Source organism: Cyprinodon variegatus, unplaced genomic scaffold, assembly GCF_000732505.1.
Source record: "Cyprinodon variegatus isolate N-32 unplaced genomic scaffold, C_variegatus-1.0 Scaffold47, whole genome shotgun sequence".
In the NCBI taxonomy this organism is placed as follows: domain Eukaryota; kingdom Metazoa; phylum Chordata; class Actinopteri; order Cyprinodontiformes; family Cyprinodontidae; genus Cyprinodon; species Cyprinodon variegatus.
This window is the reverse complement of record NW_015150500.1, coordinates 1,036,386-1,063,457: the sequence shown is the minus strand read 5'-3', so window position 1 is coordinate 1,063,457 and position 27,072 is coordinate 1,036,386. Positions and strand designations below refer to the sequence as shown.

The 27,072-nt window shown below is 36.7% G+C and overlaps 2 protein-coding genes across 6 annotated transcripts in view; one reads left to right on the top strand and one right to left on the bottom strand.

Annotated features, from left to right (window-relative positions):
* The window catches only part of LOC107082111 (inositol 1,4,5-trisphosphate receptor type 1-like), a 113,723-nt gene extending 98,985 nt beyond the window's left edge, over positions 1-14,738 (bottom strand). For all 5 annotated transcript variants that reach the window (XM_015370606.1, XM_015370608.1, XM_015370610.1 and 2 more), the window contains exons 1-3: positions 14,536-14,738; positions 11,475-11,589; positions 485-555 (exon numbers count right to left, since the gene is read on the bottom strand). In XM_015370606.1, coding sequence (XP_015226092.1) covers positions 485-555; positions 11,475-11,566 — 163 coding nt within the window. In that variant the 5' untranslated portion in view covers positions 11,567-11,589; positions 14,536-14,738. The remainder of the gene's footprint in view (positions 1-484; positions 556-11,474; positions 11,590-14,535) is intronic.
* A 3,575-nt stretch (positions 14,739-18,313) lies between these two features.
* On the top strand, positions 18,314-25,899 carry sumf1 (sulfatase modifying factor 1). Its single transcript, XM_015370554.1, has 9 exons — positions 18,314-18,607; positions 19,606-19,779; positions 19,960-20,034; positions 21,263-21,345; positions 21,521-21,643; positions 21,730-21,844; positions 23,257-23,370; positions 23,451-23,510; positions 25,661-25,899. The coding sequence occupies exons 1-9, from the start codon at positions 18,365-18,367 to the stop codon at positions 25,760-25,762; spliced, it is 1,089 nt and encodes a 362-aa protein (XP_015226040.1). The 5' UTR covers positions 18,314-18,364; the 3' UTR covers positions 25,763-25,899.
* The last annotated feature ends 1,173 nt before the right edge of the window (positions 25,900-27,072 follow it).

Genomic DNA, 27,072 nt, shown 5'->3' with positions numbered 1-27,072 from the left:
GGTCATGCCTGTCCTTAGTGACATTACCTACCAACCTGAGAACTGTGGGTCACTAATTATACTTCCTAGAACCTGAGAACTGCTACACTTCCTGTATAATAGCTAATAATAGGATGTTCAGCAAAAGTAGCAAATCAAGGCTTTTACCAATTGTCTGCTTTGTTTTTTAGAGTAATCAGCATCGGTAATGATTCTCCCCATCCGGTCTAACTTGGTAAAAATGTGTGCGAACAAGCGCGCACACAGGGAAAATGCTGGCACATATGTAGACAAAGACGCACACACTCACACAGTCACATCGTTAACACTGACAAAGGCAGGTCTGTTTGGAGCCCAGTGGACAGAGACATTGTGGCCGTCACCAGAGAGACTTAGTACAACACATTCAGCATTGTCTCTCACACACTCCACAGTATCAACAGACTGTAGTTAGGGTTTTAAAGCCTGAGCACAGCGATATAAAAGAAGTACATTTGCTGCTTACCCCTGAACTTCTTCGGGGGATTGTTGAGGTCTCCTGCATCAGGCTGGACAACGCAGCGGTCATCCACCAAGCTGTAAAAATAATACAAAAAGATGATGATCTACTTTCTCTAGGCAACTTCAGGTGTACAGAGAAAGAACTGCAGCCCACTTAAAGTTATCCCCAAAGAACAAGCAGCAGGAAATTCTTAAGAGTTTAAATCTTTGAATATAGAGATATGTATGTACTTCAGAGGAATTACAGAGGTATAAGAAGGTAAGGGTGGGTGATTTAGACATAACAGTTTTAATCACAACATTTTGTTGTAATAGGCCAGGTGAGTTTTTTTTTATATAACACCTTTTATTAGCAAGATGATTCAAAGTTATATTGATTGTAACATAAAAAAGACGATAATAAAAAAGAGATTGCATTGGGCTAATGGTCGTAAAAATAATTAATGAACACAAATAACCGAAAATAAAAATGAATAGTTTAAATGATAAAATGATGATGAAGAAATATGATAAATAATTGATGAGATAAGCAACTAAGGGTTTTAATACTTTTACAGTTTTCTGGGAGGTTGTTCCAGAATAGTTGAGCATGAGAACAAAAAGTTGGTTCTCCATGTTTGGTTCTGGGTATTACAAGTAGATTTGAAGGGGTTGATTCAACAACAAGTCTTTAATGTATTTTGTGGTAGGTGATTTATTGATTTATAGACTGGGGTATTTTGAAATCTACTGTATTCCCATAGATTCAGGGAGCCAGTGTAACAACTGAAGAACTTGGTTAATGTGCTTCACTTTCTCAGTTTTAGTGAGGACATGATCAGTAGCAGCTGCAGCTTTCTGAGAGGCTCTTTAGGCAGACGTGTGAAAACACCACTGATGTAAGAAAGTCTTCTTAAGCTTAATGCACAAATTCATTTTTCCAGCTCCTGCTCAGACTGGAGCTCTTTATCCTTAATGCTTGGTTAAATCACAAAGCTCACAACTAATATATAAGGCTTTAAATGAACAGCTACCAGTGAGCATACAAAATATTTGTTGAGAAAGAGGCAAGATATAATTAATGTTAATGTTTAGCTCTTACGTAAACCAACAGAATGAAAACAATGTGCACTTCAGTTAATGCTGTGAATGTATGGAACAAACTCAGTGTTGACTTAAAGCAATATCCAAAAATGAGGCTGTTTTAAAAAAAAAAGGCTCAAACTGGTTCTCTTAAAAAGATATGAGATGGAGGAAGGTTGGTGACCATCAATGGGTACCCTTACTATCTGTAAATGGGTGTATACACATTTAGCAAAAGTTGTGGTCGTTTGGACTATGAGTATTAACTGGATAAATGAAGATCAGGGTAGGGACAAGTAAACGTGTATCGGTTTTATATGTAACTTATTTATCTGCATACTTAACAGACCGTTGGGGCAGTATGCAATAGTAGGTTAGGATTTAGGAATATTTCTGGTTTTATAGAATATAGGAAGGACAAGAGGTATGATAAAATACGTTCTCTTTTTCAATCCCTTTTCAAACATATGCACTAAATCATGTAAATAACAATTAAATACCGGTAGGTCTAAGTTTTTGTGGTTTTTGAAGTAAATTTTGTCAAGATCAGCCCTAGTTGGAGACAACTTTGTTACTGGACCTGTTGGGGACTGGACCTCTAATCATTTCAACAAAACTAGACATTTTGTTGCAGGCCCTGACAGAGAGGAGTTCAGATGCCACAGTCACAGGAGGGTTTGTTAGCCTATTGAGCGTAGCAGATAAGACACAAGCATTGTCAATATTTTTGATGATTTTCTCAGAGAAGAAACACTCTTAGAATAAATGTCAATTTTAATTAGGCCTCTTTAAGACACCAGACACAATAAATCCTCATATAAGCTGTTTTATCAAACACACAAACTATTTTCTAAGTGCATCTTAGATGTTTTACACATGAAGATTTAGTTCCTTGAGGTCCAAATACAACAAACACATGACTGAATGCTCCTTTTCTGTGTGCTCATGGCTTGCTTTCCACGTATCTGTAACCTCTCTCCTACTTGCGTGTGGACCTGTTTCTGCTCACTCATATCAAATTAAGTAACTTTAAGGGTAGTGCCCTCAGGAGAAACTAAACCATTTTGATTGGCTGCACTGTATTCTTCCTGGCTTTGTCAGCAGCAAAGCAATCTAGGCCAATTCTAAACATCTATGGCAATGACAGAACACAAAACAATAAGAGTTTTGAGAGAGAGGTTTTACAGCAGCAGCTCATAACAAAAATACTTGGATCTTAATTATAGCAATAATAGTAACAACTGAAAATACTCTTTTTAACAAAAGTGCAGTCACCTAAATGAAAGCTTTAAAACAAAGAGCCGAAAGTGAGGCACTACATTTTAATTGGTACATTTCTGACATTTTTAGCTACAGTGTGAGGATCAGCATGTGACTCCTCTGGAGGAATTGAAGGCTGCAGAAATGATCTTAGCACTCAAGTGGAGCCAACATTGATGGTCTCTGTGAATAAAGGAGGGTTTTGGACCGTTGCCCATGTTGTTTTTCTCTAGAGTTTCCTAAAATGGTTGCTGCCTACATTCCAGAAAGTACAAATTCAACAAACACAGCGAGTAACTGATATTATCAGCAGCTGTGAAAAAATAAAACAATCCAATGGTATATCTCTTAAAACTTCATCATTCTTCCAATATGTTCATACAGTATCTCTGCCAATAACACCAAATTCAGGGGCAGTCAGCTCCAACTTCATTTGGATCTTTAGGAACTTCAACAAACTTCCTCTCAATCATAGACCTAACCAAATCCCGTGATCCCCATGTGTGTAAATATTGTCCACAAGTACCAACTGGTTACAGCTAAATCAAGAAGATAAGCTTGACTAAGGTTTATCATGTTTAAGCCTAACCACGATCATCATAGGTAAGTTGCCTCATGAAATATGAAAAATTCTGAGCTCTGACCAAACCAAGATAACTGTGACTGACATGTAAACTACAACTTAATCTTATGTTGAAACATTACATCCCCAGTGTTTGGAGCCTAAATTTAGCTTTAGCTGAAACAAGTAACATCCTTTGCAATAACTAACAAGGTCAAATGGATTGTCCTCTTTAAAAACATATTTTACTGTTGGGGCTTCTTAAGACCCAACAGTATGGCAACAAGCACTCAATCACTGAAACATCAAATTGTTGATATGGTAGGGTGACCAGACGTCCTCTTTTTCCCAGACATGTCCTACTTTTCATAACAAAAAAAAATGTCTGGGGGGAATATCAAATTCGTCCAGGATTTTGGTGGAGTACAGTGCAGCACATAGTCAAAACAGGGAGCCAGCGGAGGACGGAGCAATCGAACCCGACCTGGTGACGGTAGCCTGGACAACTGCGGCCCCGTGTCCAGTATGCTTCTGTCACCGGGTTGGGTTCAGTCGCTCCTTTTCAACGCTGGGGCCTAACAGTTTAGCGACTAAATATTACTTACAGCTTGCGGTTGTGATGGCCTTACGGTCAGACCAGGCCCTTCGGTAAAAAAAAGTTTAGCAAATCCTACTTTGAACTGTCCAAGATTTTGAAAGCCGCCTTCGGTGAAATGCTTAGAGCAAATGAAAAGCTGAGTATCAAACTTTGCATTGATCTTCTGACAGGCAAAAATAATCTATGTCTGTCGTGTCTTCGGATCCTTGGGAAGACTGTGAAAAATTTCCCCTTTCTCCGTGCAGCCTGGAACACTGCATATCGCCCGTGGTTCTGGCTCATTTTCAATAGAGACACTGCCTGCTTTGCAATTCTTATAGAAGTAAACCTAACTGTTGGCTAAATGGCTAAACTGGTGTCTTACATCTACCTCTATTCATGTTCTCTTTGGCCAGTGAACCAGTGGGCTGGTCTGTATTTCAATTTCGGGGCATGACAAAAGTACAGGCCACAACCAAATTCGGCAACATCCCTGAATTGACGTCAACTCGGTGCTTTGTTTGGATTCGCCCGTTTTATGGTGGAGGTTTAGAATTGTGAGATTTGCATAGAAATGAGGTGTCAATGGGGTTTGAACTTCTCTGTACGTCCATTTCACCCACTGAACTATCATTATTCATCTATGACAAGGTAAGCTGGGTTTTGCATTCTATGGCCTCTTTAATTGTGCCTCCTTTAGAATCAAACACTGAACAATTTACAAGAGTTTGTGCATCTTAACATCATGTCCAAAATTACATCTACAGTGATGCAAAACAGATAAAAACACATGGATGTTGGGTAAGGTGATTCTTTTTAAAATAAAAAGCCAGTGATTAGGGCATTATATTGCATTTGACTAATAATATGGAAAGAATGAGGATATTAGTTAGTAGTGATTAACCCATATTTTCCTGCTCTTCCGATTTCTTTTTCATCACCTAATTGTCCACTCCTGTCTCTCTGAAATTTAGCATCTCTGCATATAAGGTGTGGATATCCAGAACAGTGAAAAATGCAATCGACTGTCAAAATAAACTGGAGCTTTACACAACATATATGTAATGCACTGGTTTCAATGAAAACAAATAACACCAAAAATCAATACAACCGAAATAACACCCGCACACAACCCAAACTGACTTTGATCTTCCAAAGTATTTATTATTTTCTACTATTAAAGCTGTGAGTTGATACTCCTCCTGAGGCTGTCATGTTACCCTCTGTGGTATTTATCTGTATGAGACCATGAATCTGGCAAGCACCTGACGCATGATTGAACTCCTCCCTACATGGCACCAGAGTGAAACATTTTGTCATACTGTCTTTGATAAATAGAGAGCAGGATACACTGACAACAAACATGCTCTTTAAATTGATCATGCAAGTAATTCTAATTATTCGACTAATTGTTTATGATAACAAGTGTGTTTGCTATACATCGGCAGTCACCACATCCCAAACTAGTGGAAGACCTTTGGGACATGCTAGAAAAACAGATGCAAATCATGGATGTGCTGCAAATATGTGATGTCATCATTGACCAAAATCTCTAAGGAATATTTCTGACCCCTTGGTAAATGAATGGAGGTATGAATTAATCCATTACTTAAGTTAATTACTTTGTTTACACTTTTTTTTTATCCACTAAACATATGTATAGACAGTGCGGCGTCAGGGAGTGACAGCCTAGTGCTTAGGGCATTGCGCTTGGAATCCAGAGGTTCAAAGTTCAAGCCCCACTCCCACAGACTGCCACTCTGGGTCCCTGAGCAAAGACACTTAACCCCACACTGCTCCCCAGGCGTCACACGATGGCAGCCCACTGCTCCCCAAGGGGATGGGTTAAATGCAGAGTTAATTTCGTTGCTCTGTACTTGTGACAGTGTAAAGACGAAAAAACGCTGGAATGTGTAAAAATACAAGACCTAACAGTACAATCTATCTGTACTATCGAGGTGCTCGCTGTACAATGAGACTTTATCCATCTGTGATCCTAATTTGTGGCACTTCTGTATTTCTTAATTAAACTTAACCATACACACTTAAACAGGCCTTTAATATGTCAGATCTGCAATCTTTAGGTGCAGTGACAGGCAGGGCTGGGATTCCTAACCACGCTCTCCTACTTAGAGGTTTACCAGCACCAAAGAGTTAAGCATACATCCCCCCCCCTTTACTTCATAATACAAACATGATAAATGAGATCAGCGATATATTTGAAAGTTTCATGCAGGTTTAGCTTCAGCCCATTGTAAAACATGTTGGGACAGAAGCCAAATACAACATCCCACTTAGTAGAATATCTACAGCAGAAAAAAAAGTGTCTTTACATTTTAAAGGGCAAGAAACGAGCTGCTCAAAGCTTGATATAGAGTGAGAATGACTTTATGATACATGGAACTTGAAAATTCACCTCTGAGGTTTGTGATTGGCTGTTAATACCAAACAGAACAGTCAACCACTGAACACCCAAAGCCTATGCTGCTGCTTGGACATTTCAAACACATCCAACCCATCTCACAGAAAACTCTCTGCAGTTTGACATTGGAAACAGCTCAGAAGGAGACATGATGCTGAGAGCACTCTCTGTTGTGTGCAGCTTCTTCCTCGAGGGCCGATGATCTGGAGAATACAGCAAAGTTGGATTTGTTTGTGGTGTGGGTGGCTAATGGCCAGCACTTTCATGACAGTTTTACAGATTGGTTTGCTTGGTTGTGTGAGCGTGCACATAACTATACGTGGGAAGTGCCTGCATGTAAGAAAGGCCACAATGTCTTTATAATGACTCAGTGTTTGCAGTGGGTCGTTCCATATTTCATGAGCCAGCAGGGGAGGAGAGGGAGGTCCAGGACTATAAGCTTTTAGCTCCGATTCAATTACAAATTGAAAATACCTTCACCTTGTGAGGATTACACTGTACAGCAGTCGATGGCAACAATAAAAGGGTAGAGCAGAAACCAAGTCAACTGGGGCATACGGTGAAAGATAATTTACATTTAATTTACTACATTTCCTGACCAGAACAACTGATATATCCTATTTGGGTTCTCAGCTAGACTTTTTGAGTGTAAAATAGTAAATATCATCAGGGACCAACCTGATTTAAAACATTTATAAATTAGCGCATGCTGTCCGACGGCAGTGTCTAACTTCACTTCTGCCGCTTCTCCTGTTAACATGGTAAAGCCCTCCAGAGTGTCCGGGACCAGGCTACACGTGGTACCAATTAGCCAATGAGCTGTGTCAGTCAGGGTCACTGCTGCTAGCAACTTTTAGAGAAAGCAGGCAAACCGGGTGATGGGAAAGAAGGAGAAGACGATGACAAAAAGAAAGCAGAGAAAGCACAGACTGTTGGAAGAACTGCGGTGAACTGGTGACAGAAAAGTTAAATAAATGGTGTAATCAAAGATGACCTGCACATTTTGAGTATGTTTGGCTCAACCTACTGCAGTGAAGCAGGATTCTCTATCATGACCATAATAAAAAATATAGTCAAATAATATCTATCCAGGTTCGCTAATGAGCACCATGATACAGTATGTGCTTGAGAAAGGCTTTGACTCCATTCAAACCCAGGTTTAAAGCCCTTCAGGGCAGCCTAAAACCCACTTGTCTCATCAAGTCATAAAAAAAGAGAAAAAAAACCCAAAAACAAACAGTTAGTTCAGGTGTTTTGTAAAATATGTAATTGTTCTCTACTTCGAAAAACACTTTAGATTTTATAATGGAAACATTTTATTTTCTTTTTCTATATATATTATATTTTTATTTAAAAAGTCAATGTATAACATTTTATTTCAGTGTTAAATTCTGTTTAAAGTAACAGATTATAATTAAAAATGTCTCCGAAGCTTTACTGGTTGTTGGTTTTCTTTATTCGGACACTGCTGATTTTTAATTGGTTACCCCTTGATCTATACTTATGCATCCTTTTACAATGTAGCATGAATTTTACTGCTTTTAATATTTCAACTGTTCCAGGTAGCATTTTTTGCATATGTGAACAAATATATGTATAGCTGCATATATATATATATATATATATATATATATATATATATATATATATATATATATATATATATATATATATATATATATATATATATACACACTCTGTGTAATATGCATTTTTTGCCATGATTTTATAGAAGGAAGAAAATGTTACTAACAATGATTATTTCAATGTTTGCTTAATGTTCAATCTTTGTTGATGCCTGAGGGGTGCAGTTTTAGGAAGTCCTTTTGCTCTTCACCATTATAGTAAAATCAACAGTTTGAAGGGAAGAATATTGCGATATGACACGTGCATTTGTTACCATTCCCACGCTTTCAAAGCTGATATGATTGCGGAAACCATTACCTTTGGCACACGTTGCAATCACACGGGGTCAAAGGGTGGTAGAAAGTGGGAATATAACCTTAACGCATGCGCAACAGCATGTTTAAAGGTCACATGGAAAGGGAGCCCAAATGTCAGCCAATGAGCTTATCTGGCTCGACAGCAATTGACCAATCAGTGATTGTAATTTGAAGAGTGAGGTAGCCCTCCCCAGCAGGAGCTCCCTCCGACAACATTTACAGGATTTTGCATTAGGTAGGCAAAGCGGAAAAGGGAAGATTGCTCAAAAAGACAATGAATATAAGGCTAAATGTAGACACACATTACATACATTACCCAAAGTATCTAGAGGGTGGCAAACAGTTTTATTTCAGTGCCAAAAAGGGATATTGGAAAGTTTAAAAGATAGAAGATTAGAAGAGACTAACTTAATGAGCAGCTGAACACAACAAAGACATTGGTTAATCAATATTGATGTTAATAAACAAGGAGCTAATGGTTGTTCATATTTATGTAGATAACAATCATTCCATTGCTTTGTCATAATTACATTGATGGCTTACATTTAACTTGCTTGCATTGCTTTATTAATTACACACACGGGAACCCTAGGTTCAGCATTGTGCTTCACTATATTCCTGTATAAACCATCCTTACTAACTTTGTTGGAGCTTTGCTCACACTGGCTTACTTCCCTCATAGGCAGAGCGATCTTGCAGTTAGAATTACCATGCCATTGCTAATTCAAATACTATTAATATCATCACAATTAAAAGGTAAGTGGTAAGTAGCCTGCAATTTTATAGCACTCTTTAATGTCAGGTGACTCCAAAATACTTCACTTTACATTGAATTATTTACTCACTGATGGTAGTAAAGTACACTATAGCCACAGCCGCTCTGGGTCACAGTGACAGACGCAAGGCTGCTGTACATACTCTCTGTATGAACGGCAAACTTGGTGGCAAAAAAAACCATCTGCTTTGCTGATTTTCTTCAGAATTGGCTTAATATCTCCAGTAATCCATCTATGTATAGATCTGCTACGAACAATATTCGTAAACTGCTAAAATAACATGAATTAGACAGTAACTATGATGTATCTTTCTGGGTTTTTTCCAAGTATTCTGACATCCAGTGCTGGGAGAGACTTTGTCCTGTTAGCAGTGCTTTGAAATACCTGGTTCTGGTTGCTCCCAGTAGTACGTTAAAACTAAGCCCCATCAATTGTGTTACCATACAAAAGCCATCCCCATCTACAATGCTAGCATTTCTTTTCCTATCATATTATAAACATTTTGCATAAAGCCCCCACTTTTCTATGGACAAACCTTCGCCTTCAAAGCACAGCATAGAAACTGATTCTGTTCCACCATGCAGCACGGCAAAATAGGGGCTATTTAGGAGTTAATAAAGTGTTTATAATTACAAACAGAACAGTTTGTTCTCAATTAATGTACTCAATTACTCTAATCAAATGATTTCTAATCTAATAAACCATTGACAGTTAATATTTGTTAAGAAGTTATACTTGTGTGAAAAGAAAAAAAGTTTCCTTTGCTTTTGAAAACATTTGTAAATAAAATATTGTATTTAATTAGTTCTGTAAAAGTATAACACACCTTGTTTCACTGATCTCACATGTGCTATAATAATCTGGAGATTATTTCACAAAGAAGAGTTTTTAATAAAATGAAGAACATTATGATCAACAGTGAGCATCCTCTTCGGAAGAGTGTTAAACAACAACAGGGTATTTAGTCAAAGGCATCCAGAGATCCAGTGCAAGACTGCTGTTAACATCTAGAACAACATTAACAATTAAGTTCCCTTTGGGATTAAGACTATTTTTTTAAGCAGTAGTTGCTTTGTCAACCACTGAGTAATACAATTGCTACAAGGCTTAACAGTGCCTATACTCATCCCATTTTCTGATTTAAATTATCATTTTGACTGGTTTACAATAGTTTTGATTCCACTATTACTGCTAAGTAACAACTTCACTTATTCTACTTTTTCAAATTTGGTATTTTCTGAAATAAGTTTTTTTTTAAAGGTTTAATTTATAGGAAATGTTTTGACCAACTACCATACATTTACTTTTTTCATTATAAATAACTAGCTTTTTTATTTTTGCAAATTCAAATTATGTGGTGTCATCTGCATATAGCCATAGTTTCAACACCAATGGCAAATCATGAAAATAAAGAGCATAAAGAGGTCCCAAACAACTGCCGTGGAGCACTCCACAATCCATCAGTACAGCTTCAGAATAAATAACATTAAAATAAATGTTATACTATCAATTATTTTAATAATAATCTATAAGAATTTGACTTTTCCAAAATAATTTTTTATTTAAACTATTAAAAGCAGCCTAGATTTGTAAAACCTTAACAAGCTTAAATGCCTGTAGCTGTCAAAAAAAAAAAAAAAAAAAAAAGCAGCCTAGATTTGTAAAACCTTAACAAGCTTAAATGCCTGTAGCTGTCAAAAAAAAAAAAAAAAACACACGTATACAATGCTGACTCAAGATCTTTCAACAGACAGGTGTTTCTTAAATATGTGCAGATGAGAAGTTAAATTTGTTTTAAAAAAATGTTAATGCAACTTAGGAGAGCCTGATCACAGCGTAATTTGGACAACTGACAGTGTAATGGCCAGTTACGCAGAAATGCACTGGTAAGAACCCTCATTATTTTTGAACAGTTTGAACAACGTAATGAGATGTCAAAGAGAGTTCTGGATTGACCGGAGTTTTGCTTGGCAGAATGGAGAAAACCTACCATCATGCTGCCACATCCTCAAAAGACTTCTGAACAGTTTCTTCCCCCTGGCCATCAGACTGCTTAACGCCACATAACTTTTGTGCAATGACAATAAAGGAAGTCTAAGTCTAAGTCTAGTCTAAGTCTAAGCAGAAACCTGCATCCCCAGCTCATTCCTCTCTATTCCCTCACACCATTACAGATAAGGCATGTAACAGTTATTTCAGCCTAAACAACTTGTGTCTTGTCCGACACCATTAATATTTCAATTCAGTTTCAATTTCAATTCAGTTTATTTATATAGCGCCAAATTCACAACATATGTCATCTCAAGGCACTTTACAGTTTAATATTTAAACTCTAGTGCAAAAAGAACCAAAAAAAGTATGTATTATATGAAACTAGTAGAAGAAAACATACCCCAGGGTACTGATGAAACCATTGGTGGATCCTTCTGCGTACAGGGAGCAGATGTCCCCAATGTGCAAGAAGCTGGACATTTTATCCGACATGTTTGACACCAGTAAGAGAGCACCTGGAATCAGAATCAGAATCAGAAATACTTTAATAATCCCAGAGGGAAATTACTTTTGTGACACGCTCCAGTTACAGTTTTATATAATATATACACACATCCAACTATACAATATAATAAAGATAAAAATAGGAATAAAAGAGATCAAATATATACACATATAGCTCTTTTGTATATATATCTGTACGTATATTTATGCATATGTAAAATCTAAATCCAAATAAGTGAAAATCCAAGTAAAGTGATAAATCCAAGTAAAGTGAATGAATACAAGGATACATATAAAATAAAAGAATAAATATTGAGCAACTTTAGTTGTGAAAGAGTTTGAGTGAGATGTAAAAACAGTCCAAACATTTCTTAAGCATTCAGGTTTCCAGGCCCTTTAGGTGGTTTTCCATGAGACATGTAGTGGACAGAGCAAATATGAGAGAAGGTGTTCCAGTCAGACTGGACCAAAGTCGTTTTAAATCTAAATACAAACTATTGTGAGGGTAAAAAGTAACACTGCAGCTGGTGACAGGGGGAGGCTCTTCTGCAGCAGGAAGCTTATCAGGGTTGTCTAGAAGATGGATAGGGTTAAACACAGGGGAATCCAGGGAGAACACTTACCCTGGGTCACCAAAGTTTTGAGAATTGCGTGTCTACGAACTACCAGAGCTGCAATACTAAAAGTTATATAAAAGTATACTCTGTGATAGACCAAAACTGGATCAAACTGACCAAAAATAAGGAGAAAGGAAATACATCCCATACATTTAGATTTATTATGTAAAAAGTGTTTTTTTTTCTCCATTTAAGAGTTATCCACTCCTATGTGTTGATCTTTATCCAGGGGCGGAGCTAGATGGGGGGCCACCCTCAGCCATTCAGTGGCCACCCCTAGCATTTTTTTTCCGCCCACAGTGGCAGCAGTAATACATTCAAGGGAAATGTTCAAACTTATTAAACATTTGAATTTTATATATATTAACAACTACTTGACAACTAAAACGCTGTGTTTATGCACATGAAAATACTAATATTAAGGTTGATATATATACAGAATTCATGCTCTTTTCAGAACTATAGTTTTGTATAATATGAGGTAAAGAGAAAATTAAGTCTCTGCAAGTCATCTAGTGAAATCATAGATACATAACTACTTTAACAATAAATTAAAATTCCATTTAATGTAGATATTAGTACATATAAGTTTATGTTTTATGCAGAACAATTTTTGTTAAAAAATTGATTAGCAGTGTTGGGCACGTTACTTTGAAAAAGTAATTAGTTGTAGTTACTAGTTACTTCTCCCAAAAAGTAACTGAGTTACTAACTGAGTTACTCCACAATAAAAGTAACTAGTTACTAGTAAAAGTAACCATTGCGTTACTTTTGCGTTTCTCGCCCCCGTAACCCTCACCACCCGGCCCCCACCTTCTCGCCGTGTGTTTCCAAAGCCAGCTGAATAGAGTGGACGACAAAGACAAGAACCTGCAGAAAGCTTTGCATTTATTGTAACTCAACGTAAATGACATCAGGGTGGAACGCTACCCGTCCGGTATCTGATGCGGTGTAAATATCATCAGGCTGCATTACCTCTACTCATGGTGTGAAGCTTTTTAACAGGGCGTTCAGATCTGGTGAGTGTATGAAATTAATAACTGTGGATGTCTAATTCTGAAATCCTGTGTGTTTGGGTTGTTATAGATACTCCATCCATCCATCCATCCATCCCGATTTCTCCCTTTCTCCATATAGGCTAACATTTGATCGTTCACGCTCTCCGTAGTTCCTCTGTGGAGCAAGCATGGGTAAACCGTATCTGATGGGGAAACGCAGCTCGATGTAACACTGGTATTTCATCTGGAAAACCCTATTTTTCTGCTGGAGTCCTCCTCACTCTCCATCTCTGTGTGTGTGCTGTACGTTAACACCCGCCAGCGGAAACACCCACCTAACCAACTGACAGATGTAATCTCACTATACATCAGCCAGTCTCATCATCCCCTCTCTCATGACAAGGCGTGCACAAGTCCTATCATTAAAAAAGGTTAATTATGCGACCTTGAGTAACGTGCAGTAACGGGGTGTCTGCAATGGTAACTGCGTTATAGTTACAGTCAAAGTAATTAGTTAGATTACTCGTTACTTTCAACGCCGTGCTGACTAATCACTGTTGATTAGTCAGCACAGATGTTTAAATATATGCGTCTATTTGTTAGGAAAGGCTGTAGAAAAGTATGGTTAGTTTTTATTTACAAAATACGGATGTTGTGTTCGTTCCTTTTGGAACAGTGTAGATTGATCCTGAGGTTCTGGTGCCTATCCGCTTTCGGCCACCTTTATTAAAATTTTCTGGCTACGCCTCTGTCTTTATCCAAAATACACTTTGTGGTTGAAAACATGTCAGTGAGAGCAAGGAGTGGATTTCCCAGAGACTGACAGAACCCTGCATGGCTGGGTGGATTTGCATAGAAGCGGCAGGAAATGAAAATTCTCCATCGTTACAGTAACCTGTTGGTGTTGCTTTGCAGCGTTAAAGTTTTGGGGGGGCACCTATCAGGAAAGGTTTCTGCACCTGCAAACAGCTCACCCCCACCGAGGCTGCCTGCAGGAATCTGACCAATTCAGAAAAAATAAAAACGATCAGTAAATAATCAGTAAAAACAACAGAGTTCAAGGAACCGTTTGCAGCGAGCAAGGAGGGCGGAGAAAATGCGCATCAAACTGAAGCGATGCTTTGTTTCAGCCTGAAAACTCTGTAAAACTTTTGCAAACGCTGCTTCCAATGCTTCATGATGTCTAGGTGGTGCTTATTTCTGGGTAAACTAGTGAGTTTGTAAAAACAATCAGTCCTCAGCCTGGAGCTCACCATCTAAGGAGGAAACATCTATTTCTCCGCTAAGAGCGGATCGCTGAAAGGAAGAGAGGATAAACAGAGAGTTGTGCGCTCAACTTTACCTCAAGCTCAGGCGATCAGCTTTCCTCCAACTGGAACAGCCAGCATGACTGTGGCAGACTTGTTCCCCAGAAGCAGAGACAGATCCAGCCGTCAGCGGCTCCAATAATCGGCGTCTGCGTCCTCTGCAGCAGGCAGCGGCACTGGCTGAGCTGAGCTGAGCTGAGCTGAGCTGCCACTTCTTCCTCTTCTTCTGTTTAGGCGCCTGCTGTGTTGATAGCTGGGAAATGTGGTTTCATTTTACCCCAAAGAAATCTGAGTCGCTGATGCGTCTTTATAAACAGCGTGTTTGATTTAAAAAGGGTGGTCCATAAATTATAAAACATAAAATTGTTAGGTTTCTGTTTCTGTTATGTTTTTCTTTTGATATTCAGGTTTGCTTTGCTCTTTGCTTTATATGTTTTTATGGTTTTGTTGTGTTCCTTGTTTTTTTTTCTTATTTACTGTCTCAGTCTTGGTTCTGTTATATTTTCTTTTTAGTGATCAGTTTTGCTTTACTCCTTGTTTTCTGGTGTTAGTGGTTTTATTTGTATTTTGCTGTGTTCTCTAGTTTATTCTTAGTTACTGTTTCAGTCTTTGCTCTGTTATGTTTTTCTTTTGAGTGTTCAGTTTTTTCCCCTTATGTTTTATAGTCTTAGTGGTTTAATTCTTTTGTTTTTTTCTGGTTATTTTCAGTTCTCGGGTTTTTATTTCTTGGCCTTTGCTGCCCTCTTGAGTTCTCCTTTTTTCCCTAAGCTCCTTTCTTGTTTCTGCTCTCCTCACACCTGCTCCCAATCTGCTCGTTAACCCTCTCTTTGTTTCAGTCTCCTACAAATTTTCTCTCTGCTCCGTTCTTCTTTGCAGGGTGCTTGTCTAACTTTCTCCTACTCCGTCTCTCTGACGGATTTCCAGCCTCTGTTTTCTGTTAACCTTTATTAAACCCAAAAGTAAATCACCTCTGCCTCCATGCCTCTGCATTTTGGGTCATCTATCCACTACCAAATCCTGACAAATTCGCTACTTTTTTTTTTTTTTTACAATTGGATTTTCTAAGCTGTAAATAGTTTTAACATTCGAGCACAAAGAGTATGAAATTATATGTTATTTACATTTTATCAGTATTGAAACCAGCCATCAAGTACTGTAGAGTGAGGACCTGCAGCAGTGAATTGTCAATCATCTGTGGGATTTTTGCAATTAGATTTGAATGGAATCCGGCTCCTTTTTCACCACAACAGACTGGTGCAGTGCAATGGCATAAATATCGGTAAGCAGAGACTGCAGTTGCTTAGGGGCCCCCGACCTCTTAGGGGCCCCGTCACTGACTCCTGTTACGCAATTGTGCACTAAGACGTCTTATTGCAGATGTAATGGTTTAAGAACAAATAAAAACAAATGTAATGATGTAAAAGGAGTAGAAATATATAAATAAATCTAAACAATGTATGTATAAAAAATAAATCTGCCAGTTCAACAGCAAAATACACTTAGTTAAGCAAATTGTGCAAAATAGCAATTAAAAAATAAAAATCATATCAGATTTATAGTCGCCGCACTGCAGATATATTAGAATCTGTCCTTAAAATACAGCCAAACCCATTTTCACAGTAACAGATAAAAACCTTTCAATAAACCAAATATTACCCACCATATATCTGACTCAATAACCATTTAAAAAACATTTTTCTTTAGTTTCAGACGGAACTATTAACATACTTGGATTATATTAGCTGCCCTTACAATATCCGCCACTGTTTGGTGCCAAGTACCTTTTTCCTCTGAGCACGGAGCAGCCTGCTTGCTTGGACTCGCAATGAATCATGGGAAATCCATGGCTACGTAGGATACACCGGACTTGTGCTTCAATGCGGACAAAAAAAAGGATGCATTTGTCAGCCGCATAATGAGGAGTCTTGCAATTCGAACAATCCTCGGTGTCGTGCAATGACATAATCAGCGTACGAATCTGACCTTCGGATAACACAGCAGATGGAATCAAACTCAGTAATAGACTCTTCCGTTTGAGACAGGAACTTCCCTGATGTAAATAAGATTTCCCTCTCTTCCGTGCTTTATATTTAAATCTACCTGAGCTGATATGCTTTTGGAATTAACAGATGTGGTCTGTTGGGTGTCTTGCCTGGTGAAAGATAAAAAAAAAATGCATTCAAGGCAATTTTTTTGAATCTTAATCAAATGTCCAGTACCAATCTTCTCTTTGGCTTTTTAATTCAGAGAGCTGCCTCTTTTAGCTGGTTTGTAAGTGTACAGAAATAGGCTAACAGTGATGTTTCAGGGCACAGGATTTTCTTTCAGCAAGCATGAAAAACTGGAATTCCATCCACCATTCTCTATTCTTTATTTTACAGAAGTCTTAAAATTTCTATCAGTTTTGATACAATCCATATGCTTTCTCATGGATTTCTAATAAAGGGGTTTTCTTCAATGTGTACCTTGAACTGAAATAGTTAATCTGACTAGTTTTTATGTGGTTTTGATATTCAGATCTTTATTTTGACCATCAGTCCCATTTCCCTAAAAGTGTCAGATTGATGTTCATGTCCTTTTGATGTCACTGATTTAGCATAATATCACCTTGGTATTTATTCACTGTTAGTTCAAACGTCTCCTTGTTGTATTGTTTTGACTAATGGTCAGAGGAATGGAGCTGTCCTGTAGTTTTCTTTTTGAATTTTTGAAATTTACATTGAAAATGAATTGATTAGCCCCCAATTTCCTAAAAGTAACAACTTCTAACCAGTATGAATAATACCAGAATCAACACCATACAAAAACATTTACCTGTTTATAATTGTAGTTTGCACAAACAGCCTCAAAAACAAATGCATCTGCTTTTGAATATTTCAAGGGGATCTGTTTAAATACCAAATCATAAATATACTTCACCAAAAGTTATTTTATTGCTATTTAATTTCTTTAGAGGATCTCAATATCCCAGAATTTACTCCTTGAGCCCAAAAAGGGAATTACTGAGTTAGAAATGGGTTGTTACTAGTTATTCTGTGGACTACATATGTCAAAATAGTTATATTTTAGAGAGATTTATACACGAATTGACCAAAGTCTGTACAGGTCAATGCAAATAAAAGAAATAAAGACATAAAATAAGCAATAAAATCAAATACAAAATCTACATCAGTAAGCTAGTAGAAAAGGAAAATTTAAAACCATTAAAATATTAGAAAATAAAACTTTCAATAAAAATAGATTGATATTTCAGCTAAACAAGTAGTAGAAGTCAATTATATAAACAATCATCCTAAGTAGCCTACCTTAGACTTTTGACCCTCTAAGACACAGCCCCTCCTCATTTGCATAATGAGGCAGAAATGCACACAGAAATGTAAAAACGACAGGCAGAAATAAATAGTGTTAAAGAAATAAATAGGGTAAAAAAATACAAAGGAAGAATAAAACAGACAAAAATATTATAACATGCACAAAAATAAATACTTAAAGAATAAGTAATACATAAAAAAAGTTGAAGATTATAACAGACAATATATAAATAAGTTAATTATTACAAAGGTGAAAAAACAAAGAAGCTACTTAAAGAGATGTCTTATTGTATAATTTAATTTCTATCTAAATTTATTGGCTTATTGTATTTTTGGGGGCAATTAATTGTATGCTTATTTATTTTTGGAGCATTTATTTATTTCTGTATTTATTTTTAATTATGGCAGGATTGGTCCTCCATTTATAGACGCCTTCGGTCATGAAAGGGTTACACTGTTCGTCCTGTGAAACCAGCTGACCTCATCACGTGACTTTGCGGAAGTCAGAACAATAACAACATGAGGAGAGCCTGACAGGAAGGGATTTGCCAGAATGGTGCGGGTTTTTTTCTTGCTTTTAGCGGTATTGTTTGTCCTTGTAGCAGTAAGTCTCCAGAGTTCATGCGGAGGAGATGAGGAGCCCGCCTCCCCGGAGGGAGCAGCGGGCTGCGGCTGCGATAAACTGCGGAGAGCCGCACCTGGTGCTGAGGACCCGGAAGAGGAGAAGGAGGAGCAGAGAGCATCCAGAGAACCCGCTGTGAAATATACAGCAGCGGCTAACGAGGGGATATCTGAGGTTAGTTTGTTACTGACTCTAATGTTATGACCCGGTGTGAAATCCATTTTCTCTTTACCTTTAAAAAGCAGTTTTATTTCGAGAACTTAAAAAAAGTCAAACATATTACAAAGGATTTTATGTTGGATTTTTTGTTGATGCACAGTTGAACGAATAAAAATCTGAAAAGTAATTTGCAATTCCATCTCAGTCAAATCTGAAAAGTAATTTGCAATTCAATCTCAGTCAAAAACGGATGTATTAGGTAACACAAGTGATCAGAAAGCATAAGGACTTTATTTTATAGTCAGAATTTAATTCTAATATATATGTGAAGTTTTGCACATTTATTGGAACACTGTGCACTTCACCACCCATTATTCTGGTCTTATTTATTCTCTACTAAACCATCTCCAACCATAAAGGATAATGGTAAAAGCATCATGCTGTGGGGAGGATTTTCTTAATCAAGGATATTGGTGGAAGACAACCCGAGAAAGCTTATTACGTGTGCATATGTATATTTAAACATTTATTCTTTTGTTTTGTATGTCAACACAGTGGTAGAGTGCTTTTTTTCTTTATAGAACTGTGCATTTTACACACTTACAACTTTTTAAAGCAATATGCCAACTCACTATTTCAGTGGAAGAAAAATTATTTATTAATTTAGTGTTAAGAAACTGTTATTACTTTCAGACTTGTTCTTACAGTCAGCGATTAATGTTAAAGTTTAATTTGACAATATTAGCTGATGAAGATTCTCAGTCATCCAGGTCATAGTCATTCTGTAAAAGTTAAAAAAAAAACAATCCACTAGACTTGATTTCCAAGGTTTGAAGACGTTTCGCGAAACGTCTTCAAACCTTGGAAACCAAGTCCAGTGGATTGTTTTTTTTTTTTAAACTTTTATGGATTGACAATATTAGAAAATATGCAGCTTACTTCTGGTCTGTTAGACACTGATGATAAATCTCCTCTTCAGTTTGAATGTGGTGAACTTTTAGCTCTTCTTTCAGATGGTTTTCATACCTGGAGGAGAGTTTTTGATGGGAACAGACAGCCCAGGTATCCCTCAGGATGGTGAGGGCCCACAGAGACCGGTGCATGTTGACTCTTTCTACATGGACGTGCTGGAAGTAACCAACCAGCAGTTCCAAAGCTTCATCAGAGCCACAGGTTATGTCACTGAGGTAGGTAATCATCTTTCAGTGGTCAAGTAATTCTCTTTTTCAAGGTTATATATATATATATATATATATATATATATATATATATATATATATATATATATATATATATATATATTCATGTCACTTTAATTCATGTTTATCTTCTGTGGGAATAAACTAGACTTTCCTGCTTATTTTTAGGCAGAGAAATTTGGAGACTCATTTGTTTTTGAAGGGATTTTGGGCGAAGCTGTCAAAAGCCAGATCACACAAGCAGTGAGTATGTTTCCAGAAATTAGCAAGGTCACTTTTAGTTTTATGCTGAGTCAGTAGAAAACACTGTTTTAGCCCCGTAGAAACACCATGATAAAGACAACAAAATGATGAGACAGTCGTGTGCAACTTCAGTCCATAATGCTAGTGAGAAATGATCATTTTATCAAAGCTGTTGTTGCTGTCGACACATGGACACCAAGAGAAGTTGTCAAATGTGGGACGGGCCTGTGTCTTTAATTGTATTTTTTGCATTGAAGCTATCTCATACACACCAGCTTATATAAAATCTATTTGAAATTTATTTGTAATTAAAACATTTTTACCCCCAGTCACCATAACTGCCTTTTTTTGGTCTGGGGACACATAGGGATCCCTCAGAATGAGCTTGGAGAGTATTGCTGTTTCCCTTGTTGCCATAAAGTAAGTTTATTGCAGTGACTCATCAGTAAAATGGGCAGTTTTCTCTTTTCATATAAGGGTAACATCTTAAATAGGGGACAAAGTTGAAAGTTATACTAAAGTAAGGTTGCTTTATTCAATGCTTAAACCAATCCCAAATGTGCTTTTGAAGAAAATATTAATCAAATAAATTATTTAAAAAACAGGAAGGTGAATGAATAGAGTAATACAACCTGACAAGGATCGAATAAAATGTCAAATGTGTGTCCCTTCATTCATAAGGACAATTTAAAAGATTGTGTGCTTGGTGAAGGAGTTGTTGTAACAGAAAGCAGAACAAACTGCATTTGTCTTTGAGTGAAACACAAACTAAAACACTTTTCAAGCTGAATGTCCTTTCTTTGACCTTTCTTTCTTTTTTTTTTATACATTTGTTTTTATTATTCTCCAAGTCAAACCTTATCAACCAACAGGCCTCCCAAAGAAGAAAGCCAAAGTAGCCAGTAGAGTATTTATTTCTTCATCTCATCGTTCATATGCAGCCTCATCATAAGGCTGAGAACTTTGAGGTGATATATATGTGTAACGAGTAAATTTAAACACTTTGAGATCAATAAAGTCTATCAATCAATCAATTAATCAATCAATCAATCAATCAATCAAATCAGTGGAGTAACACTGGAAAAAAGAAGAGCCACTTGTAATCTTCAAAGATGGCTCATGAAAAACCTTGTAGGAGTTTGTGGACAGAAAATAAAGCAAAATCATGTGTAAATAAAATAAAAATGAACCAGTGATCAATGTTATTGTGTTACCTCTTTGTTTTCAGGTGGCTGCTGCCCCCTGGTGGCTGCCGGTCAAAGGGGCCAACTGGAAGCACCCTGAGGGCCAAGACTCAAACATCACAGACAGGTAGCCATTATTTATTTACATTAACGCACGTGACCGGTGAAATCATTTCAATATGTTTTAAATAACACAGAATGGCTATTCAATAAAAAAGAAAATAATGTATTCATGTTTTGTTTATTGAGATCTAAGTTAGAATAGATAATAAAATACTTAGAAAGTAAACCTGTTTTTACAGGCTGGATCACCCAGTGGTGCATGTCTCCTGGGCTGACGCTGTCGCCTTCTGTTCTTGGGCCAATAAGAGACTTCCTACTGAGGCTGAGTGGGAGTACGCCTGCAGGGGCGGCTTGAAAGACAGGTGGGCAGTAAATAATGAAAAGAATGGCAACACTTCATCAAAGTTGACCTGAAATTAATCTAGAAATAAACTCTCTCATCTTACAGGCTTTACCCTTGGGGGAATAAGCTGAACCCGAAAGGACAACACTACGCCAACCTTTGGCAGGGGGAGTTCCCTGTACACAACTCTGGAGAGGACGGATATGTTAAAACATCTCCCGTAAGTCAGACAAGAAGGAAGGGGACATTTGGTGGTTGTCGGCGTAACAGAGATATCATTTGCTCAGGCTCATTTGGACAAGAAAATGTGTGGAATATCCTCTAGATACACGTCTACTTAAACACCTCAGGCAGTGTAGGAATACGGTACAAAACTAAAGTTGAATATTTCTTATTTATAACATCGTCCTATGACATTGTTTGGCCACAATTAGATTCATTACATCATTGCTGTTTATTTTTTACACTGGAAACAGAAATATAGTCCAATCCACCTGCAGGCGACCGGGAGATCAGGTTTTTTATCATGCTGGTCCTCAAGGGAAACACTGGCTTACTTCAGCGAAAAAATAACTCAAAGTTCTTTAGAACTGCTTTAAGATGTGATTCAGAAAGATTTAAGGACTGTTTGATCTGTAAGTGATCTATAGTACCACATTTCTTCACAGACAATGTGTAGGATCTCTATAAGAGAATGCAAATGGGGAGCCAATCTATCAACTCTAATCATTTCAACTTCTTATCTGCAGTCATCTAAGTCTCACCAATATAGTTGCTGGTCCTTGCTCCCAACATTTTGATGAATACTGTGGCTGCCATCTTGATATTTTATTTAGTAATTAGTCAAGTCTTCCATCTTAAAAAAACAGTTGAAGATTTGTCTAGTAAGGGAATATTTAGCCATAAATCCGAGAGAATTAGATGTACACTTTTGTCAATTATGTAATGAAGCCTGATGATGATTATGCCTGAAATTAACCATAATATGTTAGATTTCCTCTCCAATAATAAGATCAAGAAGTTAAGAATTAAAGAACATGTTTCATAAAAGTGCTTTGAATGTACAAACTCTTGCCGTGACATCGTCTAGCTGGTGCAGCTTAAGGATGAACTTGCAGTTTGCATCATACTTGCATGTGCATGTGATATTTTTTTTATAAAAGATGACAAATTAGCAGTATGGAGTGGTTTACTATATGCTTGCGCTTGAACAGAGCAGATGTGCTATATGGCAACTTCTTGGAGTACTTTTTATCTAAACATTAGATTGACTTCAAAACTAATAATTCTTCACAGCAGCTGTTTTTGTTCAAAGAAATTTTAACGTAAGACATATCCTAAATCTGCATTTTTTAACTTACAATTCTGACATTTAGGCAGGAAGCAACAGGAAACTGGTTCACCAGCATAAAACCAATGTTAAAAAAAGTTAAGATATTTTACATTCTTAATTCTCTTGTCATGGGAAAGTACCTTCAAGAAGGAATTTGTTTATTATTGAATTATTGTTTAATAATTATTAGAAAGGGGGAAAAAAAGAAATAATTTCTGATTTCCGTTAGATCATGTTTGATCTGATTAAAACATATTTAAAACATACATTTTCAAAACCTTCCCATCCATATATTGCAGGTTAAGTCTTTTCCCGCCAATGGTTTCGGTCTGTATGACATGGTGGGTAATGTTTGGGAGTGGACCTTAGACTGGTGGACTGTGCACCACACAACAGACCATCAGACCAATCCAGTAAGAGCAAACAATATTTTATCAATTAAACCGTCACAACACTAAATCTAGGGTGAGTACAACCTTCTCTTTTCTTCCAGACTGGTCCTCCTTCAGGCCAAGACAAGGTGAAGAAGGGAGGGTCATACATGTGCCACAAGGTAACAGAGTTTTCCTTCCTACTTTCCAAAGTTGTTGTAATGCCTAATTATTGCAGCTCTTAAACAAATGTCTTCATTTTACACTGTGTATACACCAAAAGGCGGTTTTCAGATTATTTTATAGGGTGGTTAAGCTATCGAAACTCTCATGACATTAAATCATCATTTAACTGTGATTAAGCACAACCACAGTTCCATTTTAATTGGCATGTTGTATAAAATGTATATATATATAATATAAAAAATATATATATATATATATATATATATATATATATATATATATATATATATATATATATATATATATACTATAAAAATGTGCAAGTCTTATTCAACAATACATATCATGTTTGAACTGATATTTTTTTCTATTTTAATGCAAATATTCTGTAATTTCTAATTTGTTTCCTGACACATGATAAAAAAAAACAAAAAAAAAACGGACAGGACATGTTTGTCGTTGTCTTTCTTCTTTTTTCTTTTTTAACAACTCTCACTAAGCATTTGAAAACTGCAGGATACTAATTTTTGAAACTTTGTAGATGGTATTTTTTTCCTCAAACTTCTTTTAAGTCCAACTTTAGTTGTTCTAGAGTTCAGATCTGAAAACAGTTTGCAATGTGGACTTGTCAGACTGCTCTGACAGTTTATTTTGCCTCATTCCATTTTAGTTAAGCTCAGGCCCAGAAAAGCTGGTGTTTCTGGGTGTTGGTCATGTTCTTTTTGTGTGGTAGACTTTTCACTGACAGTATTTTTCTCCATTATTCACTGCCCCACAAGGTAATATCCATTATGGAACTATCTTGTTTTTTAACCAAAGTGCTTTCTGAGAGATTGAAGGTTTTTTTAACGTTTGGACTATTTGCTTGTGAGGTTGTTCACCAAGTGGTGTGCTTTGACCTATCCTTCCTTGTGAGGGACTGAGCCTTTTGGGGGTTGCTTTTAAAAAATAATTCAATGTGATCTTGGTTGAACATGATTTGCTCAACGTTTTCAGTTTCGATTTACATTTTATACATCATCCCAGATTCATTGGAACCAAGGCACAAGTGCATGGTTTGGAAAGCAGTTTTCAGTAGCTAAACCCTGCTGACATGGTTACTGTTTGGCCTTTAGAATCAAGACATGCGGAGGGTTCAAACTGCAGTCCTGCTATGCAGGTTGCATTTCCTCCTGATTGGTCAACCTTGAATTTGATGCAAATTGATCGTTTTTAAATCTGTTTAAATTTAAAAGAAATTTTTCATAACTGCTTAATATATGAAATTTAAAACACTGCTTTCAATTTCTCAATTATTTGAACTGGTGCACAGACACATACAGTATCAGTAAACTGGATTTATAGAGGGTTTTACTGAGTTGCTATGGGTTGGGAAAAGGCTTAATAGGTAAAACACAGAAGGGTATTAAACTAAGCAGATTTAACATGTTTTGCAATCCACTGAAAGATGATCCTTTAATGAATCAGTGAGCATAGCTTTTTAAATATATTAATAAATATAAAACTTTAATGAAACATATCTATCGATCGATTTGACCTCTATAAACAAAATGCATATCTTGCCATCTCAGTAGTCCATTCACGTAGCGTGAATTTCAACAGTGCTGGTTGCCATTGGACTATGGCTAGCTGCGTGATAAACCTCCTTAGCACAGTTTTCTCTTTGTTTTCCTTATTCCTGGATGGGCCCTCCTTTTACAGCTGCTTGTTGTATCTCTGCTTCTGTCTACTTGAACCCCAGTCGGCCTCAGCAGATGGCCGCTCACACTGAGCCTGGTTCTGCTGGAGGTTTCTTCCTGTTAAATGGGAGTTTTTCCTCTCCACTGTCGTGTCAAGCATGCTTACTGTGAGGGATTGCATTCGAGTCAATACAATCAACTGGTTTTCCTTAGATAGAAAATTTTGAATCAATTTGACTGTATTATCTGGTGAACTGTAAAGCACCTTGAGATGACGTGTTGTGAATTAGCGCTATATAAATAAACTGAACTGAAATAAAATAAGCAGACCGAAGCAGTTAATGCTCTGCAGTTTTGTAAATAACAAAGCAGCCAGCCCATTTCTAACTCATTCCTAACACAGACTGAGGGGTTATAATTTAACTGAAAGCAGTCTACTGTTTTCTTTCTTACTCTTTTTCTTTCAGTCTTATTGCTACAGATACCGATGTGCTGCTCGGAGCCAGAACACTCCAGACAGCTCAGCCTCCAACCTGGGATTTCGCTGCGTTTCTTCAGAAAAGCGATAACCTGATCTGCTTGTGTTGAAAAAAAGATTCTGTTTTTGCTGAATCCAACTGTGAATGCTGGATAAACACATTAGAATGATATGGCATGCTTTTTTTTTCCGTTGGTGTCATTTTTTGATATGAAGATTTTAGATGAATGATTGATTGATGATTGATGATTTTAGATGAAATAAAGTTTTCAGGTTAATGTATGTATCTTTTTCCACAACATGATTATTAAAAATATTTTCTAACAAAATATGAGATTTCTAATCTGTTTTCTATCAAGATTTTTTCTTAAATAAAGCAGTGTTCAGTGGGTTTAAAGTCATCTACATCAAAGACTAAAAGACTACAAAAAAATTTTATTTAATACTGCCATGCAGTTTGTGAAATTTCTATAAGAATATATTTTTGACATTTCTTTCTGTGTTAATGTTGACAAACAAACGGGTCATAATAATACAATTCTTACCATAAAGAGAAGATTTTGTCTTGCTCTTGGGTTTTGTGGAACTATCACCATTTTATGTTACAAATAAAAACCAGTAGAGGGCAATAGCTACATTTGTTTCTTTTGAGTCAATAAATGGAATACTTTCTGGTTTTTGCACTTTCAACCACAGACTTAAATTCCAAAATGGTTTATTTTCATGTTACAACATAAAGGTGCATCTTAATTCAAATACAATTTAAAAAAAAATATATTTAGTTAATTAGTTTTTTTTTGATTTTCTATACTCTAATAATCCCAGAGGGAAATCTCCTTCTCTGCAATTAACCCATCCCATCGGGGAGCAGTGAGCTGCCATTGTGCAGCGCCCGGGGAGCAGTGTGGGGGTTAAGGGTCTTGCTCAGGGACCCAGAGTGGCAGTCTATAGAAGTGGGGGATCGAACTCACAACCTTAGGATTCAAAGCCCTATGCCCTAACCACAGTGATGTGTATTGTCTTTGTCAATACTGATGGATTGAAAACAATCCATCAGTATAAGTTAGAATTCTACATTAGACAATTAAAAAGTGTTTTTAAAAAGTAAGGTACAGAATCCAAGTTAATCGATGCCAATTGTGATATTTTTATTAAACTTTTTTTTTTAAATTATTAATGTAATATTTAACTGTATCAGCTGTAAATCCTCAAAACTGACAGAGACAATATTTTAAGATCTGCAATAAAAGTGTACGGTATGTTTATTTTTGCAGTTTTTTTTTTTTGTTTACTTAAATTTTATATCGGCTTCAAATGTATACTGGTTAAGATTTCATCTAGTTTTTTTTCTAAAAATGCATATATATATATATATATATATATATATATATATATATATAT